This window comes from Amia ocellicauda, chromosome 15 (genome assembly GCF_036373705.1).
Source record: "Amia ocellicauda isolate fAmiCal2 chromosome 15, fAmiCal2.hap1, whole genome shotgun sequence".
Taxonomy (NCBI): domain Eukaryota; kingdom Metazoa; phylum Chordata; class Actinopteri; order Amiiformes; family Amiidae; genus Amia; species Amia ocellicauda.
In genome coordinates, this window is record NC_089864.1 from 10,343,223 (window position 1) to 10,362,500 (window position 19,278).

At 36.3% G+C, this 19,278-nt stretch overlaps 1 protein-coding gene across 16 annotated transcripts in view; it reads left to right on the forward strand.

The window, feature by feature from the left end:
* The window catches only part of nrcama (neuronal cell adhesion molecule a), an 84,252-nt gene extending 66,113 nt beyond the window's left edge, over positions 1–18,139 (forward strand). For 4 of the 16 annotated variants that reach the window (XM_066687130.1, XM_066687136.1, XM_066687132.1 and 1 more), the window contains 16 exons: positions 285–314; positions 1,650–1,751; positions 1,925–2,122; positions 2,210–2,280; positions 2,622–2,847; positions 3,097–3,212; positions 3,330–3,534; positions 4,056–4,178; positions 4,441–4,617; positions 6,907–6,942; positions 7,477–7,542; positions 8,307–8,429; positions 10,541–10,696; positions 11,976–12,107; positions 12,197–12,275; positions 15,632–18,139. In XM_066687130.1, the coding sequence (XP_066543227.1) occupies positions 285–314; positions 1,650–1,751; positions 1,925–2,122; positions 2,210–2,280; positions 2,622–2,847; positions 3,097–3,212; positions 3,330–3,534; positions 4,056–4,178; positions 4,441–4,617; positions 6,907–6,942; positions 7,477–7,542; positions 8,307–8,429; positions 10,541–10,696; positions 11,976–12,107; positions 12,197–12,275; positions 15,632–15,866 (2,075 nt within the window). In that variant the 3' untranslated portion in view covers positions 15,867–18,139. The remainder of the gene's footprint in view (positions 1–284; positions 315–1,649; positions 1,752–1,924; positions 2,123–2,209; positions 2,281–2,621; positions 2,848–3,096; positions 3,213–3,329; positions 3,535–4,055; positions 4,179–4,440; positions 4,618–6,906; positions 6,943–7,476; positions 7,543–8,306; positions 8,430–10,540; positions 10,697–11,975; positions 12,108–12,196; positions 12,276–15,631) is intronic. The other 12 variants (XM_066687133.1, XM_066687135.1, XM_066687138.1 and 9 more) reach the window with 6 other exon arrangements.
* Positions 18,140–19,278: the final 1,139 nt, after the last annotated feature.

A 19,278-nucleotide genomic window follows, 5' to 3' on the forward strand; every position in this document is an offset into this window, starting at 1 on the left:
ACATATAAAAATGGGTGTAATTCCTACACCATTCACCCAATTTGGATGTAACTACCCTCAAATTAAAGATGAAAGTCTACACTTAAAGCATTTCTTGATTGTTTCCTTTCAAATCCATTGTGGTGGCGTACAGAGACAAAATGATGACAATTGTGTCACTGTCCAAATAGTTATGGGCCTAACTGTAATGTTCTCTGAGTTCCTTGAGCTTGGGGTGAAATGCTGTTGTGCCTGTTTTACTAATGACTAACTACAACCTTATATCCTAATTACTTTCCTTCCAGCTCCTACCCCAACTCCAGCTATCGTATACGGTAAAAAAAACTAAAACAGAAAAACAGCAAGTTTCTTTCTTAGCTTTCATCACTTTCTGTTGCCTTGGGAGTTTTATTAATTTGTTAATTGATGGATTTGTTTTCAAGCATGCTGTTGTTGGCTATGTTTGTTTCATCTACTGTGAATCACTGTGAAAGACAGTCAATCCATTAATTACATCTCATGTAGATGTTTGCAAGTATTCAGTGATTTTTACTTTAATTTGAGTTTCATCATCTACACTCTTCTCTGTATTGTTGTAATTGCTAGGTATCAGTTCAGCTAATGTGTGTGTTTTTAAATACATGTATGTCATCACAGAATGTTTTGCAGATGTGTCTTTGAAGATTACATTCAGAGCTGCATTTATTAGTCTGTGACTGGTCAATCAAAAGAATGCCCTGAATACTGAATATATATATATATATTTAAATATAATATACTTAATATATATATCGATAAATTATGTACAGTAGTTTGTTGTTTACTACACATTGTGTATGTTTGAAGGACCAATCTGGGGGTAAGAATGAAAGGTTAACATGGATCAGATAAAACATTTATTTAAATTTTTTTAAATGTACATTACATATCCAGATCACCGTTAACCCAGTTCGGATTTGAGGTTTCAATTTCTTGAAATGCTCATTCTCTGCAGAACTGGACTTTCTGCTCTAACATGTTCCTGAATATTAGCATTACTTCTATCTCACTGGAGTTTTTGGTGATGAGAGATATAGCTGTTTTTAATTTTCTTCATTCTTCCTCGTAAATTGCTATTCCTTTGCAAAACATGCATGTTGCCATTTCATCATGCCTGTGAATAAATGCAAGCAAGGCAGCCTACTTTCATTTGACCATGAATAACAGAGCCTGGATACATAAGCTTAAAAATATCTAAAAGCTAAAAAACTTGTGTTTGGGGTAAAACAATGCATCTATATATTTAATATCTTGTGTCTTGTGCAGATACTATGCAATACATCGCAGAAGTATCATTTGAAGAAAATGATTTGCATACTGCATGTTGACTTACATGTTTTAGAAAAGAAAACATCTGTATTTTGTTTACATATATAACAAACTGAGTAATAGAAATAACAAATGGGGTCATTGAAGTTAATGCCTTTTTCATTCTCATTAATTCTCATCTCGTTCTTCTCATGCAGATCACTTTATTACGCATTGGCATGCAATATCGAAAATGACAAATGATACTTGTAGCCGGCCAAGAACATTACATGACAATTTTTTTTTTTCCTTTTATTATATGTGGTTTAGAAAACACCTCTCCCTGCTTGCTCGGTTTTCTACTAATTCAAGCTGTTTTTCAGATCAACCGGATCCCCCTACTGACCTGGAGTTAACAGATCAGCGTGAGCGAAGCGTGCAGCTCACCTGGATACCGGGGGACGAGCACAACAGCCCCATTCAGAGTAGGTTTCCTGTTCTTCTGACCCCCCAGCAAAGGGACGTCAGAGAACCATGAGCTCCCGCTGTGGTTGTCTTCGCATATAAAGTCTAGCAGATGAGTGATAAGAGATTCATAGAGCAAAACAAGTATTCAGAGATTTTGTGAATTTGCTTTTGGTCTCTTTTGTGTTTGTAGAATTCATTATCGAGTATGAAGACAGCCTTCACCAGCCCTCTGTCTGGCTCCCCATGACCGAGGTTCCTGGGACGAAGACCACGGCGCAGCTCAAACTCTCGCCCTACGTCAACTATTCCTTCAGAGTGCTTGCTGTGAACAAGGTGGGCCCTAGCGTGCCAAGCTACCCGTCCCGTCAGTACATCACTGACCCTGCTGGTTAGTATGGCCTTTGAACAGCTTCATTTTCTAGTTTGAATTGTCTGAGTTAACCATATGACCGAGCCTTTTGTCTTTAATCTGCAGCTCCTGATGAATATCCCTCACACATAGAAGGTGCCGGAACTGAACCTGACAATTTAGTGATAAAATGGGAGGTAAGAGAATGATGTTTTCAATCCAGGCTATACTATTTATTTTGTGTTCACCCAGGGTGTTATCAATGAGGTCTGTGTCTTACTTTTAGTCTTACTGGCTCACAATGTAGAAGAGATGCAGAATTATTTTGTGAGAATCATCTCAGAGGATGCTGTGTTGTCTTTCTTTCTCACTGTCGACGACTACAAACAGCACAAGAAACACGTTTTGTGTGATCATACGATTCGACGTAGTGATTGTTTGCGCTATATTCTGAATAGATCAACAGTGCTGGTGGTCGATGAATAATGATTTATCAGTAGGGAAACAACATCGGTTCCAATTTTCTTTCTGATTTCAGGCTTTGACGGGGTTCCAGACTAATGGGCCGGGACTTCAATATAAAGTGATCTGGAGACAGAAAGGTGTGGATAAAGACTGGACATCTGTCACTGTGGCAAACGTCTCTAAGTTTGTTGTTTCGGGGACGCCCACCTTTGTCCCGTATGAGGTGAAGGTACAGGCTATAAATGACTATGGGAGCGGGCCCGAGCCGCCACCTGTTGAAGCATTCTCTGGAGAAGACCGTGAGTAATATTTATCATACTATTGTTCAGACAAACATCTGTGTCGAACGGTGAATATGCAGTTACTAGTGCTAATCAAATTAAGGACATTGTGCATATTTATCTGTATTCCCTAGAAGGTATTTATGATAGAATTAATTATTGGTGATTGCGAATGTTTGCATAACATTATAACATTATCTAGATTAATAAATGTGAATAAAATCTTTAGTGTTTGCCTTGTAATGACACATTTTTCTCCTTTTTCAGTGCCAATGGTTGCCCCTGAAAATGTGAACGTACGAGCGCTGAACAGCACAATTGCAGAGGTGCATTGGGAACCAATTCCTCCAAAAAGTGTCAGAGGGCGTCTGAAAGGATATAAGGTTAGGAAATGTAAAAAAAATACATCATTATTGTTGTTGTGCGGTCATATGACATCACAAATCCAGAGATATTCCTTGCATATGAATTATTTTGAATATCCTTTTGCCGTTTTGCAGATTTATTACTGGAAGGAGAGAAGCTTATCTAAACAAAACCCACAGCATGAAGAGCAACAGATATTGACATTCAGTGGCAATAAGACTCACGGGAAGTTACCGGGACTGGACGCGTTCAGCCTCTACACACTGAATGTCCGAGTCTTCAATGGGAAGGGGGAGGGTCCGTCCAGCCCAAATCAACAGTTTGAAACTCCTGAAGGAAGTAAGAAAATGCTCTACTTAGATTTAAAATATATATATTAAGTCAATCTGATAATGTTTTGGAATGTTTTGTCTTGTCAGCGAAACCTTATTTTTATTAACTCAAAGGTGTCATCTTTGTGTGGATTCAACACAGTTGAAGTGTTTGAAGCCAAGGTCATGTTGACAATACTGCATTAACCTGGAAATCCACAGCTTTGTACTACCTAGAATGCCTTTTCCACCCCACAATGTCATGATATACTTATCATTTGTTTACTGAAACAATACATTAGAGTCAATAAAAGAGGTCAGTGGTCATGCCGTATCAGATGTAATGTATATATTGATTATACCATGTATGCCAATAGCAGTATATCATATTCATTATATTGCACACATTCCAGCAAGTGAAAAAATCTAATTGATAACAAGTACAGGAGTATAGAAAATATCTAGTATCAGGCTTCAGACTATGTTTTATTTTGTAGCTCCTTTATATATCCATTAATCCTGACACCCATGCCTTTTTCCTTTCCAAAGTTCCCGGCCCCCCTGCTTTCCTGAAGGTTACAAATCAGATGCTCGACTCCTTGACTTTGGAGTGGGGTCCTCCCGTCGAGCGCAATGGGGTTTTGACCGGATACGTTCTGAAGTATCAGCCCAGTGAGTTTTGTGCTTAACTGCTATCTTGGGTACCGTTGGTTTTCCCTTTGAAGGATTGCATGTCAGATACACAATACTACCTCTTAAACGCCTCTACCAGTAGCTGTCCGTGCCGCCATTGAGCATGTTAGACACAAAATTACTACAACAATATACAATAAGAAGTTGAATCAACACGTTTTTTCAGCACTGACATATTTTGCCTTCAACCTTTCTTATGGCCAGCAGTCTGATTGTGTTCATTCTCAACTTTCCTTTCAAGTCAACAGTACAGATGAACTGGGACCGGTGGAAATTGTTACCATATCAGCCAATGAAACATCATGGACGATGGAAAACCTGAAGTATAGCACTCGCTATAAATTTTACTTTAATGCCCAGACATTAACAGGATCTGGCCCTGTTGTAACCGAGGAAGCAGTAACAATCATGGACGAAGGTAAGATGAGTAACAGGCTTTTAGAAAACAAGTGCATGTTTAACGTTAGGGGACATGTGAGAACGTTTAGTATGAATATTTTAGCACTTCTGTTGTTACTGTACTCTATTGTTGTCAGCAGTAAGCAATGTCTAAGTATCTAAAGAGTAGAAATGCATATGACACTTTGTTTACAACTGAGCTTTCCATTAAGTTAAAGTTAAAGCACATCGAGGTCAGACTGTAGTGTTATTACTTACTCAATATCACAATCGTGGGAACGGATAATTCGGTTGTCCTTACGAATAGCTCTTATTCTTCATTCACGTCTTTCAGATTATTTTCAGTAGCATTTTTAAAGTTGTTTAGGAAAAGTATGTCGCTTGAAGAAAATGTACTTGACAAAGTAGGGATTCGGCAAAAACAAATATATAAAATGTATAAAATATAACACACATATACACACATTGTAAAATGAAAGGGTTACTATGACACATGGCTGAATTACCACCTAATAAAACAGCCCATAAAACCATAGCTGCTACAAACAGAAGCAATGTGAATGCATTGCAATGGCTGATGCCCTGATTCACAGGTCAGAGGTCAAAGCTCCACTGAGCGCCAATTGCCTCTTATGATGTTTGTGTAAAGGAGGACATACACTGTAATTGACTGTGGAAAACCTTTGCTATCATCTAAATCCTGTTGAAAATGTTCCCAATGTCTCTGTGACCTGTTTTGACAATACATTATATATATGATAAGATGGGCAACTCTATTTAAGACGCATGTTGAATTTCACTTTTTAGACCACATTTCCCCAAAGAAAACCTCTCATAACCACTGTCTACACAGCTTGGTTTATTACTTGAAATTACAGGTAAAATCCTCACATTTAGTTATGACCCTTTCATTGTATTAATGTGTGTCTATGACAGTTTTACCAGTGCGTGATGTTTTGTTAAAGTAGTATCTTTCTCTATCAAGCTTAAAATATAAAATTAAGTAGTAGAATTGGAGAACAGCAATTCCATGGGGAGTGATTTCTCTAGTGGTTGCGAGATTATTTACCTGCAATGCTTTCATTTCACACAGACATGTGAAGCATTGATGGTCTTGCAACCACTTGAGACGGCATAACCTTGAGTTGTTGAATGCAACCATTGAAGTGTTCTGAATCCGAATGTAAGATGTATTACACAGACACAGTTCTTTACATTTTTACCCTGGTGATCACATTACCTATATACATATGAACACAGTGACTTTTTAAAATTGAAACAGCCAGTAGCTGTTCTAGGAGATGATATATCCTATGGGAACATTCCTTTGTCCAACTGTTTCTCAGAACCCTCATCTTCAAACTTCAAACATTTTCTGTGGTGATTATGTGTGCGTGTTTGCGTGTGTGTGTGTGCGTGTGTGTGTGTTTAATACCCTTTACGTCATTCACAGTGTTTGGTTTTGTGTCACGTACAGTAGGTAGTTTGCCGAGTTATTATCAGTTTGTTCATGTCTGCCCTGTAATGAGTTTTGTGTGGTTTTGGAATGCTTGTTAATGGAGGGGTTTAATCTGATTGGTGTATGATAGTAACACACATATTCCAAAATGCGTGCCAGCACAGGGTTTATGACGATGATGGTTAATTTTATTGTGGTCCCTGAAGTCCCTGTTTTGTTTTGTGTCCTGCTAGCTGACGGCATTTTGGAATGTCAGCTTCATTTGGCTGGCACTGACTTTAAGGTTATGATATTCACTAACCTCTTGAAACTTATTTTACACGTATTGTTTCCATTTAAAATTCAAATTCCAACTTTTCAAAATAAGATTCTTCCTTTGACCTTTGACCTTCCTTGATTTGCAAGTGAATTTAATATCTTGTCCCAGCCCAAGGCTATTTTACAGACAGACTGAACCCCTCCATTGTCTGTGATGTAGCGACCACTTTGGTGGATCAGGAGAAATAAATAGCATGATCTAACCTTGGTATATAGTCCAGGAACTAATGTTTCAATGTGTGACAATAAATAATGGATATTAGGTTCTGTTTTCCTAACCAGGTTCCTTTACTTTGACTACATTCATTTGTCTGATATTAGATCACAAAAAGAAAGACAATATTTCACTCAGTATTTGAGAGGCTACCACTCTGACATCTGGTTTAACTGCTGGAAATACAACATCTTCTTTTATTTTCTTCACACTAGTACACCTGGTTAGGACAATTGGTGCCTTTTTGCTGTGAATTTCTTGAGTCATCTTCCTATAATTACATGTGTTCCTCCTGTTTCTGTGTCCTTCTTTCAAAGCCCTAATTCATCAGCCCGGGGTAGATACGGGCAAAGGTAAAATACATGCAGAAATAAGAGTATGTGCATGTCACTTTAAAAAGATTGATCAAGAAAAAGCAGTGGTAGCAGATTCCCCCAGAAATACAACACTGTTTTGCATGGACTTTTAAGACTGCTTGTCTTTTAAAGGTTATTTAAGATGGCTTTTGCAGTGCACTGGAGTCAGAGCTGTGTGTGGAACTAGCGTAAAGAAGCAATAGTAACACAACAAACACTTTTTCTGTTATTTACTTTTCTGAGTCTCTTTCACTCATTCGTGTTGTAGAATTGGTGTAGTCGTGTATTGTTTTCAGTATGTAGGAAGTCACCAACACCAACACAAACCTGTTTTACTTCTCAACTCGTTTCCATTCAAGTTGTTTTATGTAATGCTTGCTAATTAAATAACTTGCATGACCTTGTTACAATTGCATGCCTCTTACAACATTTGAAGTTTGTTTTCTGTCTTTCTAACTATGTTTAAATGCGTGCCATTCCAGTGTGTCTCCTGTGTTGTTGTTTACCTTCTACCTTTCCATGTTCTTCCAGGATACACAGAAATCCCTCTTCTAACCTCCCCTCTCACACAATCTCTGCGCCCCCCGTTCCACAAGGGTACAGCGATTTGATAAAGTCAAGACACTGTTCATGAGTATCACCTTCTAGTGCTAAACAATATTTTCAGATAATGTCAATTCCTTTTTATTTTGCACAGTAATAAACCATGTTACATGTGTATGCAATTATTCATGTAATTGAAGAACAATGCATTACTGCTAACAATTTGAGAATCAATAGGAATCATTATGGAATATTTTACCAGTCCACTGATAGCAGTTTCATGTCTAGATTGTGATCTTATCCGTTGATCTGTAGTAGCTAGATGTTTAATTGGAAAAGAGATAGACTGAGCAACAATAAAACTGCAGTCCCTGTTTCAAACTCATTGATTACACATCTTTGTAAGTTTTACTGCAACTCACAAGAGGATTTTTTTATTTTAGTATAATTATTAGAATATATAATAATGCATGACCAACAGAGATCTGTAAGCTAGTTCTTATCAGCTTACAAATCTTCAATTAAATGTGTAATTGCATATCAATCAAATAAGTTTATTAAATAATTATTTTCTAGTTGCTGCCATTAGTAATACATGCCCCTCTACTTGTTGGGACTTATCTAATGTAGTACATAGACACAATGTTACTTTTAGGTTTGGTCAAGGAATTTTCGCATCTGCAGCATTAACAATATTGTCAGGTTTTTTTGTAGATTTTTAAATGGACTAAATACAAATTGAACATTCTGACAGCTTTTTTTATTGTCCTTTGAACTGTTAGTTTCACAATTTTTGTTTTCTCTTGTTACATACTCAGTTCGTCCAGTTGATCCAGTATTTCGAAACGTTAGCACGTCTGTGGCAGAGGACTGGGCAAATATCAGTTGGGAGTACTTGGGACCAGATAAGAATCTTTATGTTGAATATATAGTAGAAAACAGTAAGACATTATTTTCTTAGCTATTCTAAGACAGTCTTCATATTTGTAATAGACTATATGAAGTTGTTCCTAGGTGGTGGGGAACATACAGATCCTACAGGTTTGCCAGCTGTTGCAGGTTTATAAAAGCATTTGCAGAACATGTTAAATAATAAATTGAAGATGGCATGTTTGAGCCATCTGTACCATTTGCCAAATGTGGCCAAGACTTGTGAGTGCTGGGGCAAAATTGGGAAAGCATTACCGGTCTGGGTGAGATCTCAGTGGTCCTTTACACAGCTTATAATAGGCTGTTTGACTTGATAAATGGCCAGTAGTGATGGAAGTTAAATATTTCCTCATGTTTCAGTATGAGAAATTTCAGACAACTGACCAGACTGCAAGTGTGTTTCCAGTAATGCTTGCCATTAAGATGTTTTTTAAGTTGACAATCAGTTATCGCCCAAGAAAATCTTATTAACCAACACAATTGTCAATGCAAGCTGTCTTTGAAGCTGTATTTCCTCATAACGTTTCTAAATGACTGTTTACCCACACATACTTGACTGTTATTCCTATAGTTAAAACATAATCTGGAAGTTTTTATTCACCTCAGCGAACGGGCAAAACTGAGACTTGTATGGTTTTCTAGCACCTGTACCCAGATTCATTTTGCAATTGTTCTGTTTAATCTTAGATTTCTTCATATAGTATAGTGCTTTTGTGCATCTTTGTATTTTTAGTCATCCTTATGTATGTATATGCAGTGTTTCGTGTTTGAGGTTCCTGATTGCGTGTTCGCACACCAAACTTTGACCAGGGGGGAGTATTTTTTGAGCACTTTCAGCTTATTGTTTACTGCTCCCTTGCCTTTCACTTGGTATCTCTGAGTTATTTAAGATCTTCATTGCTTGTATTGTGCTGTATTGAGCTGTTACATGTGCTGTTACTAGCCACCTCTGGAGCCTGTGGCATTAACATGCTTCTCAAAAGTTGTTTGCTTAAGTTATAAAGACTGGAGGATTCAATAAATAAATAAAAGCTCAGTCTCTGTTTCCAGAGGCTTTAACTCAAGATCTGCTCATCCTTCTTTGAGTTATATTACTCGCCCGTTGACATCGTGCTTCCATTTTAAGCTGGTAAGCACAAATTGTTTGTTTGTTAACATATTTTATGAGTGTTTATTGACTAGCTTTCCATTGCAAACGTCTCTGCTTGTCACAAGAGAAAAACAAAATATAGGTTTTGTCTCTCTGAACAGGTTTTACATATTCCATTGGTATCACAATCTCATCACCAAAATAAATCTATTCTGCAAATTGCAGTTTATTTATTTGGTTTTAATTCAAATATTCACTCTAATTTAGACAATGTTTTACAGAAAAAGATTAATACAGCTACTGTGTGTGGAAATTAATGTACATGAAAATAACAACCTACACAGGGCAAACTATAGTTTAGGGAGAGAGGGGTCATTTGGGGTGCAGTCTTGTTCCTGGAGAAGTCTAGTAATTCTGTGAAATTTCAATTATCTTTGTTCAAACACTAAACACTGTATATACATGTCATTTAAAATGTTAGAATATTACTTTTAATGACCCATATACAGTTTGGAATGTTTTTTTTTTCATTATTAAGTCATATTTTTTAAATTATATTTCAATTTATATTTCAATTTGTTCTGTTATGAGAAGTAAGCACTAGTGGTTAATATGCTTTCCCCAAGAGATATTCCTGTGCTGGGTTTAAGATGCTGGGAAAGAATTGTTGTACTAGATGAATTCCTAAAAGATGTTAATTTATTGTTATATTTTTCTTATTGATTTAGTCAACGTAGTAACAGCAAACTCTGGAATCTAATTTTGTTACTGACTTACATCCCCCCCAGTAATCCTAGCAGTGCTAACATGCTAACCATTTTGTTTGCAACTCCTGAACTCATTGAATCTCTTAAAGATAATCATAGGACATTTTGTTCATCAGCAAAAGCCAGACAATGAGTGTGTGTCTCTACATTAAACTGCATGACTAAACCTCATGACAATTTAGAGAACTTCGATTCAACCAAATGTGGGTTTCTTTTTTTTTTTTTTTTTTTTTTCAAATTCATTCTCTTCCTAAAATTCTTTTAGGTAAAGAAGATTGGAAAAAAGAGTTTGTAAATGGCTCTCAGTCCTTTTTGATTAAAGGGTTAAAGCCAGGAACGTCATATAAAGTGCGAGTTGTTGCGAAAGATCAATCTGATGAAATGGTTCACAGTACGGAAGAGCTTATTATAACGGTCCCAGGTGAGGCAGCACGTGTTGTCAAAAGAGTGAAATCTGCCTCATGATGTCTTCTCATGAAATTAATTGCCTCGAGAGAAATCTTGTGATCAAAATGTGGGCGTGTTTGACATTTGCTAATCAAAATTCAAATTATGAATTGAAATTTCACCCATTTTAGATCGTCCTTTCCTGCTGCCACCCTCTCAAAACAATAAACAAAAGCTACTAATTTTAAAATGCCACATTCACCTGCATATTGTAATAACTGCATTATAACAGATTTAGAGGCAGTAGGGGATTGTGTTTATTAAGGCATGGCTTTCAATATTCTAGTGTGAAATCAACTTCCTGCATGATACCACATACTCAACTCATTATTTTGGTTTGGATATCAATATTTGTTTTATTTCAATCTGATACAAGATTATATATATGTAAAAACCCATAGAATATAATCTTAAATATAAATGTGTGTGTTTCCTTTGTGTTGGTTCAGAATACATAGTAGAGTTTCAGTAGGTGGAATCTTTGAAGCGAGAATGTATTTTATTTTTTTAAGTGTACAATTTCATAAGCTTCAGCGTTCGCATTTCCTCCCATGCCTGTTGTTGGAGTTCATTATTTTGCATCATTTGATAGATCCTTTTTCTGTGGTAAATCAAATATATTTTTTCCCCCCAGTGTTTGTGGTGGCCAGCTTCACAATTAATAAGCAGCATTTATTCCTGAATGTTATGACTTCACATCTTAATATCTTAAGCGGTATTAAACAGATCGTCGATACCTGTTAACCGAGTTAAATTGCGATGGTATTTTAAATCCAAGGCGTTTACAACATGCTGCTTGTGAAGAGCTGTCTCTGCCCATATCACCTCTTTCCTAGCATGAAGTGTTGCGTGATGTTTAATGTTTTGTCTCCTTCTTTTGCAATCATTATCCCACCTCCGTTCATACAACACCAATTCTGCCTTATTCTGCCTTTTTGAGAGGGGAACTATTGTTCAATGCACAAGCATTTGAGTAGTAAGCAAGAGGGATATTTTATTTTATATGCCATGTAGATGCACGTCATTGCTTCTGTATGTGTAGTTGTACTTTCTGTCCATTGCTATGACAGCTGTGTTGAAACATTGTGGCCCAGTGTGTGTTAAAAGGCAATTATTATGCACATAGGTATGACAGTGGAGACACATCATTGATATTCATCTTGTTTGACTTGCAGTGGCTTGACTCGACACATATACTAACACACTTCACTAACCAACCTACTGTTCTTTCCTTGTTTTGAACGCAACTGTAGCCATGGCAAGTCGGCAGGTAGACATTGCCACCCAGGGATGGTTCATTGGTTTGATGTGTGCCATCGCCCTGCTAATCCTGGTCTTACTTATCATATGCTTCATCAAGAGAAACAAAGGTGGCAAGTACCCAGGTGAGTGGAATCAATAAGATCTGTCTCTCATGGTTCCTCAAGATGAAACCCCTGCTGGCTGTGACAAGTGTATCGATCTCCCTTTGCAGTGAAAGAGAAAGAAGATGCTCACGCCGATCCGGAAATCCAGCCAATGAAAGAGGATGACGGCACGTTCGGGGAATACAGGTGAGAACTGACTCTCTGCCCTTTCAATCTCCTGGAGACTTTCTGTGCCAGCAGGTCTGGAGCGGGGTGCATCAGATTATTTATTGTTGGGAAAAGTTGTTCATCTTTAAGCTACAGCTGTACATGATAACAAACACAGCCAAGTTATCAATGGACTCTCATTTCACCCGGACTATACATTAAAGAGATAATCATCATGACGTGTACAACATGCTAGTGTTAACATAATGAAATCTGCAGTAGCCAAAGCCCACATGTGTCGAGGAATGATGTATCTTACTGTACTGTGTATGTAGTGGGCAGCTCATGTTCCTCCTGTGCATTGCTTGTATCCACTGCGTTGCGTTATTAGAGAAGCAGGGTTCATTTTAAGGCGTCTCCTCTGATTTTTCATTTCTTGCCTTTTCCCGATTTTGAAACTAAACCCAAACAGACTGTGAACTAATGTCTCCTAGCCAGACACATCTCAGACAGTGTTACGCGAGGTATACATGTTTGTTTCCATTTTATCCTCTTTGAAGCATCTGTGAATCTTTATTCACCCAAATTGACATAAACAGATACATTTATATATCTATAGTCTATTTAGAATTGTGAATTTAAGCACAATGAAATATGCGGTGTCTGTATCTATATCTATCTGTATGTATAGATACAAGTTCATCCAGTCTTTGAAAAGTTTGAAATAATTTTATTTTTAAATTATTTTATACCTACAAACTTTCTATAGCCAGCTTTCTGCTGTCTCAAGGCTGCTTCTCCAATTGCACGCTTTAACAAAGTGTTATTTTCTACGCACTTTACCTCTGTATAGCTCTGAAGATTTTTTTATTTTTATTCTGTAATGTTACAACTTTCTTCAGTCTATATCAGTGTTTCCTAATCCTGGTCTTTGGGACCCACTGGTGTCTCTTTCCACCAGAGTCCTTTAACTGAACTATTTACTTGTTAAGTAAAAGAAAAACTAAAAACATAATTTCAATTCTTAGTGAGATAAGTTGGTACTGGAAAACAAAATTAATCACATAACAAATGCTGGATTTCAGAACTTCTCTGGGTTAGGTGAGCTGTGTTTTTTTACCAGTTGAGTCCCAAACAGAATTAACATTAACAATGATGGGAGTGTTTAAAACAACATGAGTAACCCCTGTGTCCATGCATCGTTATTTAGTAGCCTACTGAATGCAATTTAAGTTCTGCTTTCTGGATTTTTTGGCATTAAAAGCACAACCTAAAGCCGGGTATTTATCAAACCCATGACTGAGGCCAGGAAGAAAAGATCAAACAATAAAACAATCTAATTAAGACAATAGTTCAATTAAGGATTCAATGATTCTAATCAATTAAGTGTTTCCAACAAACACTAGAAGACACAGTGGATCCCAAAGACAAGGACTGGGAAACACTATATATATATATATATATATATATATATATATATATATGTATATATATATATATATAGTACTTATACCACCTTGTTTTTATATATCATATTGGTTTTATATTATGTATTCCACTTTAAATTTATACAGTTATATATATATATAGTTAATTGCTTTAAATAAATCTATGCTCTCAAATGTATGTTGTATGATATGCATGGCTACGAGATATTAAACTTGCTTGATGTAAAAATGTCTTCAGTGGAGTGAATGACTAAAATGTAACAAAAGTACTAAAGCAGAAGCTAACATAACTGAAATACATGGTGTATGTACAAGTTAAACATTACTAAACCTCAGAATCTCCGTGTAAATGTTTGCCTTTACTATTCTTTTAGACCACTTTTACAAAATACAATTAAAAAAGAATAACGTTATCTGTAATTTTCAACTCTGGAAAGACATCAATGTAGAAAACCTTTAAGGCAGAGTATGTAATATAAAGTGCCTTTCTGAATGTTAAGTGTATACAAGACCATTTACAGAAACAACACCTAAGTTGAGCACAAAATAATTCTGAAGACAATATCAATAAAGATACAAATAAAATTCTCTCAGTTTGTCTGGTTTGACTTTACTGAAGGTCTTTGTTTAGCATGACTTGATCTGTCTGACTACACTGGTAAAGTATTTAAAACACAATCCAGTTTTGAATGCACACAGCCTTTTACACATAGTTTAATGTCTGACTATAATAACTAACAATGTACAGTATTATTGATTCACTCTTTCTAGACTTTGACTTTTCTAATGAATATGTAATTAGAAGAACCTACTGTAATCACTCTTTCTTTTTCTGTTTGTAATTTCTGCTGGTTCCTTTTACAATAAGGCCTCTATAGAAATGCCCCACAGGGTGTTGTGTGTAAAGGGTATTTCCTCTTTTCATTGATCTCCATGTGCATTGCAGATTAGTTTGATCATTCATGATGCAATAATTTTGTTTTGATTAAGTATTTCATGGCAGATTTTGGGGTCAGGACTGACTGACAAGAATAAGAATTCGCTTTTCCTCTTAGACAACTTTCATTTGTTCCTTCTGCATTCTTTATAATGGGAAAAATAGGTCACTCGAAAGGTAAGCTGGTAACTGCAAGTCTGGCATGCATAACATGATATACACAAGACTGTACAGTCAGTGATGTCTGCCTAATATTAATGCCACTTGGAAAAGCCATTTTTTTAAACAATCACTTAAATGATTACCATTTCTCATTCACTGCCATGAATCATCACTGGCTACCATTTTTAAGGTTAACATTGACTAACTGTCAGCAAAAAAAAAAAAAAAAATGCTTTCTCTTTCTGCAGTTACTTGGTTCTCTGTTTGGTTGGTTGTTGTTCATGTATTTATTTCTTGGCTGATGATGTGCTTTTTCATTTCTGTTTATCATGTTGGATTTTTAAGTTTCCCATTGCAAACAAAGGTTTTGGAGGAAAAGCTGTTTTTTTAACAACCACGCAGCCAGCTCTGTCATGAAGTCATCGCTTATAATTATAATTTCCTGTCTTAGAGGGGATTTTTAAATGAAAAATACGACCCTGCTTAACAGCTTCCCTGTTTTGTGATGACATTATGTTTCAAGTGTGCTCTTGGGTTTCTGCGCCTCGGTTTAATTGAATGTCATCGCAAAACCGAGATCATTAAAGATGCTCTATTTTCCAATTCTGTTTACAACCCACCCTCTAATTCAAGTCACCGCAGAACACATCTTGGCATCCGTATGTACAAATGAAGGACATGCGTCTGCACAAGGAAACCTGTGGCATGATTGTGTTGCATTGTTGCTCCATCTTAAAAAGAAAAAAATCTCTTTAATTCCTTGGTTTCATTTAATTTTGACTTGAATTTTTATTTTTTATTTTTTTGCATCTCTCACCTAAAATGCCTGAATATTATTTTCTTCCTAGTGACACAGAGGACCATAAACCCTTAAAAGGAAGCCGGACCCCTTCCAATGGGACTGTTAAGAAAGAGGACAGTGATGACAGTTTAGTTGACTACGGGGAAGGAGGAGATGGGCAGTTCAATGAAGACGGATCTTTTATTGGACAGTATAGTGGGAAGAAGGAGAAGGACACAGCTGAAGGCAATGAGAGTTCAGAGGCTCCGTCTCCGGTGAACGCGATGAACTCCTTTGTGTAGCCCGGAAAACGGGGCCTATTCGAGTGACTGTACACCTTCATTTCACAGCCTGTTCCATTACACTGTGACCTGCCATCACATGCACATAACGGTATGAAAACCATGACAGGAGAACTAGGCAGGTGCTCCGAGAGAACATAAAAGCAATATAGGAACCGGGGAATGTACTGCAAGGACAGGTAGACTGCTTTATGTGTGAGGGATTAAGACTAGGGGGAGTTATTGCTGTTTTGTTGGCATACATCTTTTGATTTTGATTTCTCAACATGATGAATTGGCAATTTAACTACGTAAAACCCAACATCTCTTCATCTGCTTCTAATGTAGTGCATGGGAGTAATAATAACTAAAAACAAAAAAAAGAAAGTTCTACCAGACATTATAATACACCGTGAAAAAAATAGTGTATACCGTTGAAGCAGTGGATTAATTTTTGACTCTACAGTGCACATCTGAGTTACTGGATATGGATTTTGTTTTCTTGTCAAAGTGTTATATTGGTATTATATAAACAAGGCATCAATGTCTTTATGGACATTGTTGTGAAATTTGTGACTAAATGTATAGCTATTATTATATGTCTTTTTTGCAAGACAGGAGCTGTTTGTATATAATTGCCGGAAAAAATATATAGACTGGGAATTAAGGATGTATGTTTATGCATAGGGCTCTGATCTCAATGTATCAGTACTCTGTAGTCACCTTAATATTTCAGACATCCAGCATACTCTCACAGGTATTCTGACATTTTTTTGTTTTGTTTTGTTTGTTTTATTTCTTGTTATTTTTTTTATTTTTTATTTTTTTTACAAGAGATGTTTCATATTGCAATTGCACTAATTAATAAGGATGCTCAAACACAACATGTCAAAAATACCGAAACTCATTAACATAACTTCACTCGGTTTCGGATTCCAACTGAAGATGTTTAAAGTGATGTAAAGATGTTTTTCTACCATAAAACGGTGTACGTTAATGTATCAGAGTCCTGCCTTTAGTGCTGAACAAAAAAGAAATGTCTGTTCAAAGTGTATTAAGCTTCAAACTACACAGCCGTCTTGTTGCTGTCTCAAAAATTGGGTGGTGAGTGACCTTCAGTAAATAGTGCCTTTGTAGAAAACAGTGTTATTTCTAATTACTTAATTTACAAAATACTTTCCATTTTCAGCACAGAAAGTTCTGGACTAAAATACAAGTTGAAAGCAGTCATACAAATAGCTTGTTATGGCAACACATGATACTTTTAAGAAGCTTTACAATCTAGCAAGCCTAGATATAGCATCTAAAGATATTAAAATAATAATCATATAACCATAGCGTTGATTATGCCTTTCCTTATCCATTTTCAGTATTGGTGGCTACTTTCAGCTCTGAAAAGCAGCTGCTTACTCTTTACCACCATTTTAATGATTAACTGCATTTTTGGGAGAAAAAAACCTGTAGAACTGGACCATATTCCATATGCTTACCAATACTGGCTGTTAATTCAATGATTCCTCCAAATGCGGGGTCTGTGTGTTCACTTCCATACAATGTAATAATTCTAATATAGTTTAAGAGGTTTGGGAAATAGCTATTGTGCAAAAGTTCGAATTTCAATTGGGTCTAAAACTATTATACTTGTAGAAAAGTCAAGAGCCTTGTGGGTGAAACTACTGGATTTTCATAATTTGGTTTTTCATAACTTGCATCAAGTTTAAGTTTAATTTTATGCTTTTATGTGTAGATATTTTGTTGAATTTGTAAATATACCCTAATTTGCTGTAGACTTATTAGGCCTGAAGAAATTATGAGAAAGCCTAACATGTACTGTGTATGAAATAATATGGCCAGTGGAGTGCATTGTATTGAATATTATCTACTATACAGTTTCATTTGCTGTGAACTTTGTAAATTTGTAACTCACAAAATGCAAGTCTTTCAAAAAAGAAAAAAGAAACTCACAAGCTTAAAATCAAATTAGAGAACACGGTGTGACTATAAAATGGTGTTTTTGTCAGTGTAATATGTTTGTTTCTGACATTAATGCACTTTCTCTTCATTGGAAAAGACAAATTCCACAGAAACCTCCAGAAATACAACATCACGACAAAGTGCTGATTGGTTATGAAATTTTGTTTGTTTGTTTCTGATGGTATGATATGCCATTCTGGTAAATGTGGATGCTACATGAATCTGTGCATGAAAGGCTGCCAAACTGGTTACTCTATAATATTGCAAAAGATTTTGTATTTAAAATTAAAATAAATGTGGTTTCAGGATTTCACTAACAATTTATTTCATTCCTCATTTCTGTTTCTCGAAAGAACTACATTGTTTATTGTGGATTTTCACTTAAAAAACAACACTTACATTGCAACATCTGAGATGAATATGAAAATAAATACTTGTGTAATAATACAAGCTCCAAAGAGGTCCGGCACTTTCTCAAGCAAACACAATCATTAATCAGTCAATACGAAAGCGTTCTCAATGTTTTTATATATAACATAATGGAGAAACAGTTGATATCTGACAGACACATGCTGATGGTTTTTTGTGCAGATTACTACCTTTCTCCTGCATGATATCACTAATGCATTTTCACATCGCAAGTGCTTTTAGAATGAATACAGGCTTACACTATTGAATTGGCATCTCCGCCTTTCTTTGCATGCATATTTGGTCTTTAATTACTGCCTTTTGTAGCTGCATTCACTGGGAGCAACAGAAGACGGGCATCTGAAGTGTAATTACAGAACATTAGTGTCAGAAAGGGAAGAACAGTGTTAATTGAATCAGGCGAAAATCTTTTAATTGGAGCAGATATATAACATAAAACAAACATGTACATAGTAAATATATTTATTTATTCTACTGAATATTTAAGAGGTTCACATTTTACTGTATTTGCCTGTTCAAAATGTAAAGATTGTGTATCAGAAGAATTGCAGACCTACAACTTGTCTATGAATTGGTGAAGCTACACAGAGAATTATTCTGGCCAGACAGGTAGCTGACACCGGGACCCCCTCCAGCTCCCCCTGACAGACGCAGGGTCCCTGTCATCAGTAAAGATGTGGAGTCGGACCACCGATGGCTTTAGCTTCAGAACACACACTTAATTACAAGAGTCTTTTGAACAACTGTCTTACTACACAGCACTCCACAAGCCCAGTGTGTCTCCACTAAGTCTCAAGTGCTCCAGGGACCAAGCATGGATACCAACATGAGAGACACAATTGCTGAAGTTCAAGCATCCTCCAGTGTGATTAATCATACTCAGCACCGCCACCAAACACACACATATCACAACCACTACACAGCAGAGGAAATGAATATTCAACAGTCAATCAAGATGAATCCAAACATTGAGATCCCAGCATCCTTTGCACACAACTCAGCTGTTTACTAATAACTACTGACTATAGGA